The following is a 17637-nucleotide window of genomic DNA, read 5'->3' as shown; positions in this document are numbered from 1 at the left end:
ATTATCATAGCATGACTAACGTTGAAAACAAAGTTGACCCAAGTTAAAAGTTGAGTTACTTTATTCCAAAATATATATATATATATATTTAAGATATGAAAAAAGATTTTTATTCTCAGTACCTGACTTAATATTTGAATTATTATGATAATTAAAGAGGGAGTACATTAAAAGAAAATCCGAATGGGATTTGTTTTATAATGATTCAGATGTCAGTTTTTTTTTTTCTTCGATGAGAGAGATCAGTTTCCTCAGTGGTTGGATATGAGAAGGGTATATCCGTAATTTTACCATTGCTGTGACCTTAATGGGTGTGAAAAGGGTACACCCGTCATTTTCATTGATGCTGTGACCTTGAGGGAGGTGGGTGAGGGAATAAAGAGAAGGGACCTACTTGCTTCCAAAACGACGAACACGCACGTCGGGTTTAGGGTAACTGACAAAAATGCCACCTTTAAGAGATGCCCCTTTTCCAGATTTCCTAAATCTTCTTGTCTCACTATTTCGGATCAGAAGGAGAAATTTAGGAGTAATCGTTTCATGAGTCATTATCTTAGCGAAAGGACAAATGTGACCTTACAAACCCAATACTGTTTGTTTCGTTGCATCTTCCTTGTTGTCTTAGCTTTACCCCTTTTTCTTTTTTCTTTCTCCATGTGGCAAAGGAACATAAGCTTTTTTACTGGCTTTGTTCCTTTAATTAATATTATAATTTTTAATCTTGACTCGAAAATTAAAGTAGAATAAAATCAAAATTACTAGGTTTTAGTTAGATTAATTTATATTTTCTCAACGGATTGGTCTAGATCCTAAATTGACAAGTCCGTCTGAGTTTTAAGACAATAATACATGCTATACATTTGAAATATTCAAATCAAATTGTCCCAACCATAAATTTCGGGCTTTTAGGTATTCCATTCATAAATAGGAACCATGCTAGGGTAAAATATACCCTAAACTTAATTCTTTCATAATTAATCACCTTGTTGATATAGTTGTTCTCACGATATTGATCGGTATAGAATATCTTTATAGAAACAATGTAACGTGGAAGGATAAGCAGTAGGTGTTCATGCAATGGGCATGCACTTTAGGACATTAGTTGTCCGAAAATAATGTTCAAAAGCCAATCATAACCATCAAATTAATAGAAAATAATGTTCAAAAGCCAATCATAACCATCAAATTAATCGAAAATAACAATTATATGCTTCAAGAAGTTGAAGCACGAAACTTTAAAATAAGAAACTAAACAAAACTGTTAGAAGTGATCGTATCCCATTTAAAAACAAGTCTTCAATAAATTAAGATACTGGAGCATATATTTATAGCTGCAACAATGGCATCTCAGGGCGGTAGTGGTGAAGTAATAAGGGTGGTTGAGGGATTATAATAATCGAAGGTGCGAGTTAACGTGGGACAGTTGAGATTTAGTTAAACTGGAGCCTCAAACATTGACAAATGAAGATGCCTAATTCCGTATGGAGGGGGGGAACTCCTTTTCCACAATTCTAAAAGGTGCGGAGGACTAAATTGAAAGAAAGCAAATCTTTCGAGCAAAAGGATAAATAAATAAATAAATAAAGATTTGGATGCCTACAAGCGAATGAGCTAAGCCACCTTGTATGGGAAGAAAAATTGGCTTTCGTATGCTAAATTGCGGCTGCGATTTATTTTTTGCCCCTCTTCTCTCTCCTCCCCTCTGCTTTTGTTTTCAAGAGTCAAAGGAGTTTGCGTGTGGGTGTTGAAGAGAGTTTTGAGGAGTCCTTGAGAAACGTCAAAGGCTGCAATTATTGTCTTGGGAGTAATCTATTTTGTTCAGTGGAAAATGTCTTCGAGTGCTGCTTTCGTTTTTATAATAATTAATTTCCAAATCTGTTTTTTTTTCCTCATACCAATATTATATGCCCCTTTAGTTTGGTTTTGGGTTAGCCATCCTCTCCTACCTTTTCTTTCTTTCTCGGGTCTTTTATAGTTTTTTGTCTTTGGCTTAATTAAACTCCTCACGATTGCATTTGAATACCATGGAATTGGACCACACATAGACCTTGCATGTTCTAATGCTGACATTTTGAATTGGGTTTTCGTAAAAATATCTGAGGATTTTATACTTGTATAAAAAAATTATTGTTGTTGTTGCTGTTGATGCATACTTGGATTGTTTTTTAAGTTGTATGGTGATGTATCAATACATATTGTTTTTTAATATATTCACTTTAATTAATTTTTTTAAAACTTGAAAATTACACAAACTTGCCACTACATTGTATTTAATCTTATCAAATTCATGATCAATTCATCAAGTCTCTTATATAATATTTAAAAATCATCTTTATTAAAATATTTAAATAATTATATGAGATTTCATAATATAATTTATATTATTTAATAACATGGCACTATTCACTACTTGAACATGCTATTTCAAAGACATTATAAGCTAATCTTGTCATTTTAATTATTAACCGAAAAGAGCCGCAACTCGCTCAGGGGATGTGGAAGTGATCAAGAACGAGCAACTGCTAGTGCTCTACGCCTTTATACCAATCATTTCTATATAATGCCCCCTCTTTTTTTCCTTTTGGCATCATATGCCGTGTTTAGAGTGGAGCTAGCCTTCATCACTCCAATTCCCCCCCGGACACAAAAGAGAAATTGAATGAATAATGCTATCATGGAGTTTAAAGGTGGCTATAAGCAATCATATGATAAACGAATAAACTTATGAGCATAAACAATACGTCAATACATGAATGTTTTGATGATTACAAGTGTAGAGAAACCTCCATCGCGATTGAAATTCTAGAACAAGGGGTTGAGAAATTCAAAGTCGCCATGGATTTCAAAGTTGACCCAAGGGCGCAGCGCATTCTACACGTATATATTGTCCATTTGTTCAATATTATTGACGCTGTTACCTTTAAATGGTCATTGCTTTTTCGTAGGGGTGTTTTTTGCGCACAATTTCTTCAAGTTAACGCTAAAGGGAATTTGTCAACCCGCCAGAAGCAAGCCACAGAGGAGATTAATTATAAAACGATATGCCATGTCAATAAAATCAAGAGCAGGGAATAGCTGCCTTAATTTATTCACTAACAGGCAAGACAGGGTTTTGGGTGTCCTATCAAGAACATAATTAAAGTCAGACAAGGACCACACAAATTGCTTAAAAAAATAGACGTCCTCTATGGGTCCATGCCTCTTTCGTGCATAAGCTTCAACCAGACTCGTGGCCGCAAGGTTGGGACGCATAGGATAGGGTTCCGTCCGATTCAGCAACTGCCCGGCGGGTGCGACCAAGCAAGCTGAAAGGACTGTAGATATTCTGAAATTGATCGTTGCTAAATTCTTCATTAACTTGTGATGTTTGATCATTGCTTGGATTTTGCAATTTTGGTTTGGCAAACTTTTCTTTTTATATGCATTTATAGCGTGCACATGAGAAGTGTTGCATACTCCATTTTATTTAAATCACTGGAAAGGAAAAGTTGTATATCAATAAACTCCTCCTAACTACCGGCCTTCCTAAAATTAAAGCTACAGATTTCTTTGGTTCAGCAGGGAAAATTAACTTAATCAATGTCACTGCCTTGCATTCATTTTGCTGGTAAATTGCACGGGTTATTTCTCTCTTCAATAATATTATTACAAAAGAAATTCAAATTCGTAGTGGCAACTAGATTTGTACCCAGGGTGTTTTTCTATTTTTTTTTTCATTAAAAATTGATGTTTAAGTAGTGCAAAGTGCAAGCATAAAAAAAAAACTCGAATTACAAATCGGTCAAACTTAAATAAATTTGTTTTATTTTAATTAGATAATAAAAAAAATAGATAATGATAATAAATTAAAAAAATAGTGATAACTATAACCCAAAAAAAATTTTTTTTTTTTTATATAAAAAAATTCATTATTTTTATACTTGAGTAAATATCAAATTACCCATTAGATGAAATTACAACAACACAAACTATTTTGAAAATACAAAAATTTCATTTCACGCAATTTTCAAATTTATTTCTTTAAATAATATTTTGATTATTTTATTGTGCAATTAATATAATAAAAGATTTATTTGTCATTGATACATAGTGTTAATTTTTTTTTTTTTGGGGGATATTAAGACAAAATTATTATTGCACTGTTTAGTAAACAGTGCAAGCAAATGATTATGTAGCTATAGTGTTTTCCAGGGCCTCTTTAGCGCTTGTTAATGCTTGAGTTTTGAGGATACTGTAAGAAAGAAGGAAAAGAAAGACAAGAAAAGAAAAGAAAAGAAAGTTGTTTAAGCAAAGAAATCTTGGATTACATAGTTCAGGAGACAAGTACAATTTTGTAAGCACGTAAAGATTTCAATGCTCCTGCAAAATATTCCAAGTGACTCAATTGCGAGTGGAAGCCATTGTCAAAGAACGCCGCCAAGACCAGCCGCATGGAGCGGTGGCCAGTCGGTTTAAGTAACATCCAAATTCAAGACGCTACAGCCTACACGTATATTTACTAGATAGAAAATTCCAACTTATATAATGAAATTTAAAAGACTAAATCACCACTCTTCCTGGTTGATTTGATTGAGCGCAGCACACCAGATTCGATGGGACATAAAGAAATCTCTTACACTCCTCTTCAAATGTTGTAGCGTGACAAATCGTACTCGAATCGTACCTTACTTAAGTCTATTATCTACTGTTAACAAGTTGTTAATTAAGTTTTAAAGCTTGGAATCTAATGAAGCATCCCTTGGAGCAGCAATATTAACAGTACCCTTCAAAGAAACTTCCTCAAAAGGCTCTGAGCAAGCTAAAGAAGAGGGGGTATCTGAACGAACTGGCTGGCTTTATTATCGATCTTAACGTATAAAAAAGATGTTCATATTCCATTTACAGTTTCCATCTTTAAAAGCGAATTATTACATCTGTTAAGCCTTTTCTTTTTCCCATCTTTTCTGGGTTGCTGCTTGGGCAACCACTCTTTCTGGGAAGATGCAGCTGCTGCCCTAATTCGCTCTTCGTAGAGTGAAATCGGTCTCCTCTTGGATGGCCAGACGTGGGCTTTAGGAAAGTTTGGGCTCTTAATCTCAATCGAAAGTCCAGGACAGGCCTGGGTCAGGGCCCAATTTGAAGTTCCAGTCCTTCCTTCCTCGCTGGCTCTGTCTCTTGTGTTCTTTTCCTCGACAAAAAAAACCCGGCACAGTCCTTCTATCTAGCTAGATTTAGTTTTGAAATTGTAATAAAATTACCAGATTAAAAAACATAGGACTCAAATGTTAAGAAGATAAACAAACAAATAATAAAACAAAATAACCCGCAGGCTGAATGAACATCCTACATGCAGTTCCTCACTTGAGATCCCATATTTTACCATTAACTCACCTCCTGTAATATCAAGCTTATTGTATACACACACACAGTAGATTAATTGTAAAATTCCAAAACACTGATTCTTGGGTAAGATATAGCCATGCCTTAAACTTAACAGAAGATCCAGGACGTCCACGGTGACAAATCAACAAGTTAATGCCAATTATAGCATCATAAGTTGGAAAAAAAACATAATTTTAATGAAGCAAAACATTTGTCGAGGAACAATAAAGAAAATCATCCAAATTCTGAAGACAGCTAGCGCATTTCAACAAAAGCCTCTGAGAGGTCTATAAAAAAAGAAGAAGCTATATCCACTGCTACATATGAACATGAGGGACTCATTTTCTTCATCCACAACCATGCATTTCAAACAGTATGTTCTCCACTCATGAATATTGCTTCAACAACGACCTTCATGGCCTCGTGGTAGAAGATAGAACCCTTTCTAACGCAAATACATCTAGGGATGATCCAAATGGGCCACGATTTACAAACATAGATCCTTACAGTGCACATTGGCTGTTGATTTATTAATGTTTTGCCTGTTATGATCCTTTTTATTCTACATATTTATGGGTCTGAGTTTAATAGAGGATGAGCCCGACCAAACAGACACGAGTTTAGGTTTCGGTCTAGGATTGAGCCTAGAGGTTCCACCTCCATTGTACATAAACCATGAGGCAGACCCATGAACTAACTTGCCCAAAGCCTTATAGGCCACACAACCTATCCAGGCCCATCATACCTGAACATAATTTTGTATTGGATTTGGGCACAACCTTGACCCTATGTCCAGTGGGATCCAAGCACCACATGGTCCCTTAAGTTGTCTAACTAGCTCACTACCTTAACAATTGGGTTTGGAAGGCTCATGCCCGAACCAATGCCATCACCACCTTAGATAGCTTGGTTCAGAGAGTCCCTACCTTGATCTAACTATTTGGGTCCGTTTTTATCTACCAACTTTATGTATGGGTCATACTAATATGATCTCCTTACTATAATTAATCTAGTCAGATGGTGTTAAGCAGGCATCATATTCATGCCTAGAAGTTGGACTAACTGATTATATAATTTCTCAATCAACAGCGTAAGGAGATCATAATTACTCTTAAAATAGGCTACCCAATCTTCTTCTTTTTTTTGTCCTCTACGTACTCAGCGTAATTTTACATGATTTATACATATATAAATGCCCATAAATCACCATGCAAAAGAAAAATTCATTCTCATACCAAAAAAAACTTTTCTTTTCTCTTATTTCCTGTACGTATTTATCATCTTCATTTATTATCCCTATAATATACAACACTCTTCCTCAACCTTAAAACTCAACAATTAGTTATTACTAAATTGATGCTCACACTATGTTATGGAGTTATGGATCGAATTAAAGTTTTCTTAATATAAAAAAAATTATTAAGACAATACTAATGTTTTTTATGAGAGGAGCAATGTTTTTTACCGTATCTTTTAGGTTTATATTAATTATTTTAATTATTCGCTAAAGTGGTTTGTGATAAGTTAAATATGAGATTTATTACAAATCAAAACTCTTGTTCATGATGTTTGTTATTTGTTAAAACCCTTAAAGACAAAGCAAACTTGTAACATGGGAGACACTAAAATATTTAATTTTATTCATGGATGCTAAAAATATAAGCCAAACAATCCTAGATCTAAACCCTAATCTTTAGAAAAAAATCCCTAGAAATAATTATAAGGGATTTCTAAACTGTTACCAAGCAAATTACAAGAAGATTTTCATAACTAAAAGGTTCATGCGATCAGTTCTGCTGTTACCAACAAATTACAAGAAGATTTTCATAACTATGGTAGAAACATGCATTTCAATTTTACATAAAAGCTTGAAGTGGTTTAACTTCAAAGCTTTCCAAACAACTATAGTCTAACCAACAGCTTCTAGCATGGAAAGGGCTGCTAAAGATGGTGATTGATTTGTTCCTACAAGTTACAAATGATGCATGAGATGAAAGGGATATAATAATGTACACGCTAAGACATGGACGAGGAAGGGAAGGGCAAAGTTGTCTGATGCTATGGGAATTAAACTATACTGGCAGATGTAACCCTTTTCAAGACTGGATAAATTCAGATATCAGCTTCATCAGAAATGAGAGCTCTTCACTTGAAAATCGAGGCTTTGTTTTCACTTGGATCTTCCCTTCCTCCGCAAACAAGCCCGATCCTTCACCGTCTTTGGCAGCGTCTACAAAATGGGAGACTGCCTCTGTGATCTCGTGAACTAGGTCAACAATCACTCCTTCAATGCCCATCAAGTGTTGCATGTGCACCACCTCCGGCACATTACTGCAAATACGCAAATATTTTTAAGATAAACTAAAATCGATGAAAATCTTTCGGTTCAAAATTTAGGGAATATATTACAAGTTTGAAAGAATGTAAAGTAGGCAACTCTTACTTCAATTGGCCATAGGTAATCATGGAAAGCTTAGATTCTTTAATTCTTGTTACTGCTCCTGGATTTCTAAAGACAGCTTTGACTTCGGATACTATTCCTTGGAGGCCACCTTCTGTGCAAACCTTAATGGCCTCATCCAAGGAATTCCTTCTCACATCAGTGTATGTTTCTGAACCTCCGTTAGTTAGGAAAAATACCTGGATTACAACATTAGTAAAGAACATTAAAATCATTCGAACAACCAAGACTCATTTTGAACCCAAGGAAAGAAATTATATACAGATGTCAAATGTCCTAGATCGAATTAGCTTAGTTAGAACATCAATGAGAAAGCAATCTTACAGGGTAGGTACTCTGCAATTTCCTCATCAACAGAGCTGCATCAGGTTGAAAGCTTGAGAACATTACAGGTCTCTCCTTGGCATGCTCAAACACCACCTAGCTCATGAAATTTTAGTGCACGTTAGCCATTACTAATTGTGAAGATCAAATTTACTAAACAACGAAAAGCTGAGACAAGCAGGAGTAAATACCTGTAAAATTACTTGAAGAATATGTTTTAGTTCTTCTTCTTTATAGATTATGTTATCATCAAACTTCAATTCAATATTAAAGCCCATGGTATCATCGACTCTCTGGAAAACCTCTTGCAGTGTACAAAAAGGAGCATCTTCTTCAACTTTCCATTCAAAGATTCTTCCATCTTTTGTTTTCTTAAATAAGGACTTCCCCTCCTGTAATTTTATAACAATTTAGTGCCTGTTAATATACATCATGCTTAAAAGCAAGGTTCAAGGCCTGAATTGATTCATACACTGCCAACTTCATCTTGGGGTCCATATGAACGGAATTCATCTAAAGTGAGGTCAGTAACTCTCTTCTCAATAAGTTCTCCCTGAAAAACAATATCCAACACAGACAAAAAATCAGTTTTGAGCAGCTTAGTTATAATGACTAAAACAATGGGAAGAGAACTAGGGTTAAAAAGGACTAACCTTATGTTCAGTGAGGATGAAGTTGTCATGGAAAATGACTGGACAGTCATCTTTGGTCACCTACAACAAATATGGTGGTATATAGTTTTTTTTTTGTTTACAGTTCCTTTTAAAAGGATCTTCGCTCACTAATAGTAAAATCAAGAGAAGGCAAAACAAACCAACAGAAGGAAACTAATCAGTACCCTCAATTGAGATTCTAATTTTTACAGTCAAGCACAAACAGAAAATCAACATTAAAAAAAGGGTCTTGGGCCTTTGAGATAGAGGTCTTGTGTGGACAAAATCTCAAGTGTCGACAAAATTTCTTGGATTTTTGGAAAGAGAATGTAGTAAAAATGGGCAAGCATTCACAAAAGCCCATGACGATTCTCGGCCATAAATCCTTTAGATGGACCTGGACAAAGGTGAGGAAGCCGCATTCTAGATCACCAAAATGCAGCCAACGACGTGTAATTTTAGACAGACAGCGTACTAAAACGGACAAGAAAGGAGACAAAATCCAACGAACCAGGCCAGCAAACCCGACCACAGACGTGGCAACAAGAAAACAAGTTGATGAAAAGCTGTGTCAGTTTTGAGGTGAATGGAGACAGAAGAAACCGGACAACTTTTTCTTATTTTGTTGGTTGTCCCTCCCAGATATTCATGCATGTGATAACAATGATATACCAACAAAGTTGGTTATTACGAGAAGGAGATGAAAAATATTGATTAATCTTTTACCTGAACGTCGAATTCAATGAAATCCAGAGGTAACTTGGTAGCAGAAATGAAGGAGAGAATTGAATTCTCTTTGACGGATTTCATTCTCCGATCACAAGATTGTAACATGTTCATTCCACTCCCTCTATGTCCCATCACCACAAATTTCCCGAATTTAAATCCTCGCTTGGTGTCATCACTTCCCTCAATATTCACACCTGATCATCAAGTAAACAAGGAAAAGAAACTCATGCTTTTTCTTAAGAAAGAAAAGAATATAGATCAAGAATGCAAAGGTGGTGATTGATCAAGAGTTACTTACATTGAGTGATCAATCGGGAAGAGCAGAGGGCCAATGCTGCATTTTCTTGGACTTGATCAAGTTTTGGAACATCGGAGACATGAGCAGCTCTTAGAGCCATTCCTCTTCAAGAGTGTGAGAGCGGACGCAAAAGGGATTGTGAGGTTTGTTTCTAACACACAGGGGTGCTTGAGGTATGTATGTGCGCGAGATATGGAGGTGGTATTTAAAGGGCTACACATGCAAAAGAAGAGAGAAATCTATTTATTTATTTATTTATTTTGGTTTATTAAAGGAAAGGCATGTTCTTAATGCTCCAAGGGAAGGCTCCAGAGATTGGATAGAATATTCCATATAGAGAAGGTTAATTTTGGTCCTTCCTTAGGAAACTGCGGTGCTTTTTTCATCTATCTCATTGTCTGCGTTGTCCTAATTCAACTTGAGGCACAGATGTTCGTCATGAACACCTCATTTATTAGGCTCTTATTTTTGCCCATATCCATTCCTCCAGTTTAGTCTTCCTGTTTCAGATAAAACTTCTATATTTGGTTGCCCTTTGCAGTGTTCTTGATGCAGCTAATTATGAGTTTACGTTTATCCGTGGCTTGAATTCTTCCATTTTGAGAATAACTAGATCCAGGCAGGCAGGCAAGGAGGTCCTTCACATGCCTATCACGACATCGTTTTCTATTCACACGAGAAAGTAGAAATAGCTAAACACTAGAAATGCCCTGCCTGCCTTCATCTTCTAGATTGTTGTAGAGAGATCAAATGCAAGAATCTTCAGTAACCTCCACCCAACTCGGTTAATCTTTAATTTACTTTATTAAAAATTTTTCAATAAGCTACGTAAATCTTTTTCCTTCATTTTATTCAAACTTTGTTTTTTCCCTTTATCGAAACAAATGATTCTCGAGTTTTTTTGGTGCATAATGTTTTTTAAATATACATTAAAATCATAAAAAGATACTATGAAAAATATTAATTTCATACTATAAAAAATATTAATTCGATATACTTTTAAATAAAATATATTTTTAAAACAAATTCAAATACAAAAACAAACATTATACATATGCATCTTTAACAATACGTGTAATCAAAAGTTTCTAATAAAATCAAACTCTTTTTTTTTTTTTTTTAAGTTTTGATTATATTAACCATTTTACTTTCAAGTAATATTTAAAGTGATTTGAGATCTTGTTTCCAGATACATTATAGCAGTACTATATGATATTTATTTGACTATTTATTAAAATACATAATGAGATTTAAAGAATGGGCTCAGATCATTTTTACCGATTGAAAGCTGAAAATTTATTGGACCCGTGATTATTTATTCTAATTATTAAATAAAGCTCGAATTAGAAGTTTTAGAACAAAAACTAGCATCCCTACCCCAGGAGTTGCTCATCTAATTTTCACTTTGTTTTCCCCTTTGTACCAAAAGGTAAAAGTTTTTGTGTGGTTGGATTCATAGTCATGCACGAACAATTACAAAAGTGTATGTATACTTGGTGAATCAAAATGCATACAGAGAATAGGATGCTATAGATTTTCCATCTATCGTCAAGTACAGTTCTTTATTCTTTTCTTCCCATGTGCCCCCTCGATCATTTGGTAATAGGTTCCTCTCTCTTTTTTTTTTGGATTTCAATATCTCTTTCTTTCTTTCTTTATTTTCTTATAATTAGGTGACCATCCAACCACGTCGTGCATCATTCAATCGATGTGTCATTCAATCGATTTGTTAATTTCTGTTTCCAATCGAGATTTGGAGTGTCCAAATAGACAATGAGGTGTTTCTGGGGCTAAATTGTGTTCAACAAGTTATGGTTGATGTTGTTTTTTCTTCTCGAATGAACTGTTGATATTATTTTGTGAAAAAAAATAATTAGTTGTATAATCATAATGAAATCGTTAAAAAAAAAAAATTAGATAGAACATAAACTTTTCATAATTGCATCTTGACTAGATTAATGGATTGACTTGACTAATTTTTAATAAATTTGACTGATCAGATATTAGATATTTACTTGAAAAAACAAGTTTTTATTTGAAACAAGAAATCCTTTGATGTTTAAATTGATAAATGCAAGACAAGTGTAGTGTGTGTGAAAATAAATACATGAAGAGAAAAAGTCTATGGTCTAGAATTAAAACGTCATTGCTTACGTTTATGATCTAGGATGTCGACATAAATAGATAGAATGACATGAATAACTTTTATACCCTGGAATAACATGGCTGACTTTTTATAATTAAAATGTGAATGTATGTTGTCGCACCTGATTTTCAATGTCTAAGTGAAGCTTCCTAATACAATCTTGAAATCTTATAATGGAGAAAGATATATTATTAGCGGAGAAATTTTGTTATGTTCTTGACGAATGGCACTTGCTAGCAGAATTTTCACAGCACAAGAAATGCAACTCCAACACTTCAGACAGTAAAACTGCAGATCAGCCCTCATACCGTCCAATGATTTGAATTTGGAAATATGACATTTCCATTTGCAATTGAAATTTAAAGTGCAGTTTCAGCCTCCGAATTCATGAGTAATTTAACACATTTAACTAGTGGTAGAAGGATTAAGCTCTTCATACGTTAAAAGTATATATATATATATATATATATATATATATCCTCTGAAAGCAACACCTAACAGAGGTTGCCTAGCCACTACATCAGAATTCTTTTGCGTCCTCTAGCATCAAGAAGAGCCTGAGAACCAAAATCACATCTTTTCTGGATCCTAAATCAAACCTTTAACTTCCGCAGACCATGCACTGCACACAGTTTTCAAGGGAGCAAACCATTTGAGCCATTTTGGTATCATCGTCAGCAGTATTATCCGCTTTCAGTTTCTTATCATGAATTGCCTATATATGAGAATTTATTTCAATGAAATAAACAAACAAAAATGATAGAAAAGTAGTGATTATTAAAGGTCATTAAGAATAGAAAAAGTATGACAATGATGTTCGATTTGTGCTTATTTTGTATTAAAATCTTTTTTTTTTTTTTAATATTTTGATATTTTATTTTGTGTTTAATTACTTTAAGTCTAAGTTTTATTTAGTATTGAATCTTGACTATTTAGGAATATTAAAATTATATTTAGATGATTGATATTGTGTTTGTATTATACAATTAGAAAGGCACGCTGGGACAGACCGAGGTATCTTTATTTAGTATTGAATCCCCTTAAAAATAATACTTGTTCTACATAATATGAAGAGTCGTTTGTGCGTCTAGAAAACTGTGTGCGTGGCTCATGGAAAAAAAAAAGCATAGAAAGGCACGCTGGGACAGACCGAGGTATGTGTTGGGCTGAAAATTCCACATGCCCAAATAGCAAACTAGCTGTGAATTTTTATTTATTATTTTTTAGATTTTGGGCATTGTAAGATCATGTCTTCCAATAGAAAAGAAAAGGGAGGAGGAACTGAGGTTAAAAGCTTGTTATTACCGTATTTGGGTGCTTTCTTACCTCAATGAACTGTTCTTGGAGATAGGTTTTGAAGCATAATATAAATTTACCCTTTGTAGTTCATAATTCAGGGAATTTGCTTTAATGAATAAATTTTGCAGAAAATGTCAAAGAAAGCGTGATTTCACCCTCCACAATGGACGGCTTTGAGCTAAAGTAAAGCTTGAAGTCTACCATGGTGTTGGATGCGTGCACATCGTTTTGCATAGCTGCAAGCCATTAGCAATGTGTCACTTCACTTCATTTTAATGGAAAAAACAAAACAGATGTCGTTTTAATAAACAATTCAAATTCATTGAAGTAAAAGCCAATCAATCTCAATAAACATGGCATATGAGTGGAAAAGCACTAGGGTTTTTCGTCACGTGCATATAAAATGTTCACGCATGCTCCGTAGCGGTGGAATTGATTTTGATGAGACTTTTCGTGGAGTTGAGTTTTTTTGTATGGTGGACACCAAGCACGTCGCATTTGCTAGCTTCCCAGAGAAGAAACTGAGCATCCCTCAACCCACCTCCACCTGGTTTTTTTTTTAGTGTAGTTGTGATTTTGATAAATTATGCTCAGTCAGCTAAAACCGAAAATACTAAAGATGTTGTGTTTCTTATTTATGATTGCCCTTGTTTGGATTCCTTCTCATTGCTGGGATTAATGAGATTTACATCTGCCTATTATATTTATTCTTGGTTCTGTTCGAACACTAAAAACAACTGGGAGTCAAAGGGAATTAGAAATTTCAGTTCAACTGTCATTTTCATGACTAAATTTCTGAATTGATTAAGTGTTTAACGTTGGTGGCAGAGCCACAATGAAGCAAGAGGGGGCAATTGCTCCCTCCCCCTCCCAATTAACATCCATTGCCACTTATGTTCTCACTTTAAGTATTCCATGATATAAAGTTGTATTACATTTTTAAGTGATTCATATAAATTAATTGTATATAAATTAATATTCAAATTAAATAAATTATAAAGATTTAACAGCTAAATCAAACATAATATAATAAAAAGGAGTTGATCAAAACTAATATAAAGTTATGTTACTTTTCTATTTCTTTCATTATATAATTTTAGTTTTATTTCTTTATAATTAGTTATTAAAAATATTAGGGTTTATAATAATTTATGAGTTTGTTGAATTAATATGTGTATGGGTAATATTATATGCTAATAGGTATAAATTAAAATGAGTTTTGATGAATTGATAAGTATTTTGTTATGAATTTTATATGAAAAATGATGATAATGAATTTACTAATAATAAAAAATAAAGTACAGGACAACTAAAAAAATTAAGGACATAATAAATAAATTAAAAAAAATATTTAATTTTTATGTTTAATCTACTTGTACAACACAACAAGTCAGGAAGAACAACATTAATTTTTAAACAATCTTTTAAGCTATGATTTTAAATGTTATGTACCATATGTCAGCATAGAATTGTTGTCAAGAACTCTTCTAATCCTTGAAAAATTTAGAAATAGATAAATAAAAATTTGTTGTATATATTGAGAAAGATATTTTAATGAGATTAAAAATAAAATCATTATGAAACAGTTTTAAAATATAAAATCTTGAAAATAATAATTATAATATAAGTTTTTTCAGTTTAAAAATATTTTTAAATTAATTTCACTTAACTTTAGCATATATATATATATATATTTCAAATTAATTTCTATATATAACACATGTATATATAATATATAATATATAATATTTGTTTGTAATTTGTCCCCTCATTTAAAAAATCTTGGCTCTGCCACTGTTTAATGTGAGATAGATATGTAAATACAGATAACAAGATGCCATTAATTGTCTCCCGCCTTGCTTTTTCCCCGAAGATTTATATTGCTCAGGAAGATTTATGGCTAACATTTGTCCAAACTACGCTCTGACGGATCCAAAGACATCTGGGGGAGTTCGAGAAATCACCTTAAAATATTCTCGATGGAAGTGGAAAAGCACCAGCTTTCTCAGTCATGTATGTAAGAAGTCTTTTATGCATGATTCATCATGGCTGGAATCGAATTCTTCGCTGAGCTCATGGAATTGAGTTTTTTCCACGGTGGACAACAAGCAAGTTGCATTTACCTGGATATATTCCCGCACAGTAGGCAAGCATCAAACATTTGAGTGGGAAAAATAAAGGAAACACCAAATACGTAGTCAATTTCTCTGTGCTCATAGTACACCCCATTATGCAGTTGTGCTCTGCATTATCTCAGGTACATTAAAAGGACACTGATTCATGGTCTCCATTTCAATGCTCGCTCGTCACTTGAGATGGTGATTGGACATGTGATTTTATTGATTATAGATTCACCACTTGCTATTGTCTTTTTCTTGGTGATCCTTTTATTTTTTGGACATAACAAAAAGCAAACAGTTGTTGCTCGATCCAGCATAGAAACTGAGTATCGTGCACTTGTTGAAACAACTTAGGAACTTTTTTGGCTTTGTGGGTTACTTTAAGATATGGTAATCAAATTGCTATCTAAATTGCTCATAATGATGTATTTCATGAACATACAAAATATATTAAGATTGATTATCACTTTATGCAATACAATATTACTTGTGAGACTATTGAATTTTTGAGGGGTGGTATTAATGTACATAATATATCCCACAGTGGTTAGAGAAGAAAACTCAACCCCCCCCCCTATCTGTCTAGGCTATAAATACAGTGCACTCTCTTGTAAATTAACAAAATACAACATTCAATACAATTTTCTCATGTCCAGAATTAAAAAGGCCTGTCTGAAATGCACTATGTTTGGGATGAACTCGCTTCCGCAAACCAGAATTTATAGATGTCACTAGTGCTGAAGATTTTTAAGACTGTCGAGATCGTTAACACTTGGTTCTTTTTCTCATGTCCCTCACTAATGATTTTGAGCATGTTCATACGTCTCTTCTTCATCGCAGTCCCTTACCTACTCTGGATCAAGCTATTACTGAACTTCTCTCAGAAGAAACTCATCTTGCCCCTCCCAAACCAACTCCAATAAATGTTGCCTTTACCACTGTCAAAGGATCTCCATCCAATAACAAACATCAATCATATGGATCTTCCAAGAAAATTTGCAATTACTGTAAGAAACCAGGACACATTCTCTTGGAATGCCCGATTCGAGTTTGTCAATTTTGTCTCAAGGAAGCTCCCGGTCATCTTCAACGTGATTGTTTTCAAAATCCCAACAGATATTCCCAACAATACACATCACACGGTACTTCTTCTAGAGTCACTGCCACTACAACTAAAGGTTCGTCATCCACTGCTCCCATTGAAAAATTCTCTGCTTCTAAGATAGAACAAATTCTCAAACAAGTCCCTGTTTATTTTGGTAATCCACCCTCTCTATCGGTCACACAAGATAATTCATCTTGGTTTTTTGACTCTGCCTGTTGCCGTCACATAACACCTGGTTCCACTCTTTTTCCTACCAAACGTCATGATAGTTATACTCCATCAATGCAAACTACCAATGGTTCTCTCATGACTGTAACACATATTGGAACAATTTCAATATTAAACACTTCTCTTCCCGATACTTATTATATTCCTAGACTCACTCTCAATCTCAAATCTGCTCGGTCTAATTGTCTTTTTCACGAAGAATGGGTAACCGCCAACCAATAACATGTTGCTTCTTCTGATAAACAATAACAGCAACAAGTCATTGGTCATGACATCAATGTCTATCAAGCTGTGGTTGGGCTTTAGGTCTAGCAATCTAGGCCTCTGGCCTTTTCATGAAATGAAAACTTCCTGACGAAAAGAAGTTCATACACGCTCAAATTTTGCTTCAGTTTGGAGGTAAATCAAACCAAACTGGTCAGATTAAGGATAGGGATTTCTCAAAAGCAACGAAATTGTTTTCTGAAGAAAGCAAATCAGATCAAACTTTTGACTAGAATACTTAACGGTTAATGAATAGAAATGTAAGGAAATCAAACCAATTAAACCTTCGAATGCTCAAATTAAGCCTGATCATGTTTCACAGCTTTGAGCTCCAACTTAAAATTCAAACATTCGACATTCGAGATAAAATCACAGTGCTTTCACAGAGGAAGGAATATGCTAAAACCAAATAGGAGGAAGGGGATGCTCTAGCTGATAAGACATGGGATTCCTACAAAGATTTCTGTAGTTCAAACCCGAGAGGAGTGACTTGGGATAGAGTTTGCTGCGTGCTACCCCTGGAAAACAGTCGAGTTATTTCAAAGAGAACAGAGCAGAACTGCACAAACTACGAGAGTTGGACACCCAGCCTCCATAAAAACTCCTACAGTGGAGTAATTAAACCCGGCTAAGATTTCATCTGTTAGCA

At 34.2% G+C, this 17637-nt stretch overlaps 1 protein-coding gene across 2 annotated transcripts; it reads right to left on the bottom strand.

Moving 5' to 3' along the window:
* Nucleotides 1-7108: 7108 nt before the first annotated feature.
* Nucleotides 7109-10173, bottom strand: LOC118043102 (glycerophosphodiester phosphodiesterase GDPD1, chloroplastic). 2 transcript variants are annotated; one of them, XM_035050941.2, is made up of 8 exons: nt 9827-10173; nt 9526-9722; nt 8800-8859; nt 8619-8699; nt 8338-8538; nt 8147-8242; nt 7805-8001; nt 7109-7692 (listed from the first exon to the last, which is right to left on the bottom strand). In XM_035050941.2, the coding sequence occupies exons 1-8, from the start codon at nt 9924-9926 to the stop codon at nt 7458-7460; spliced, it is 1167 nt and encodes a 388-aa protein (XP_034906832.1). In that variant the 5' UTR covers nt 9927-10173; the 3' UTR covers nt 7109-7457. The 2 variants fall into 2 exon arrangements, with proteins under 2 accessions (XP_034906832.1, XP_034906840.1); XM_035050949.2 differs by having other exon boundaries at nt 8147-8227.
* Between the last annotated feature and the right edge of the window lie 7464 nt (nt 10174-17637).

Source organism: Populus alba, chromosome 1 (assembly GCF_005239225.2).
Source record: "Populus alba chromosome 1, ASM523922v2, whole genome shotgun sequence".
Lineage (NCBI taxonomy): Eukaryota > Viridiplantae > Streptophyta > Magnoliopsida > Malpighiales > Salicaceae > Populus > Populus alba.
The sequence above is the reverse complement of the archived record's forward strand: the minus strand, read 5'-3'. Positions and strand labels throughout refer to the sequence as shown.

Bases quoted from the DNA above. Each gene is read 5' to 3' on its own strand.
- LOC118043102 (XM_035050941.2), bottom strand. From the start codon at position 9,926: ATGGCTCTAAGAGCTGCTCATGTCTCCGATGTTCCAAAACTTGATCAA. The intron at 9,723-9,826 runs GTAAGTAACTCT...CTTGATGATCAG, and splicing joins TTCCCGATTGATCACTCAAT to GTGTGAATATTGAGGGAAGT. The intron at 8,539-8,618 runs GTATGAATCAAT...ATAAAATTACAG, and splicing joins CCCAAGATGAAGTTGGCAGT to GAGGGGAAGTCCTTATTTAA.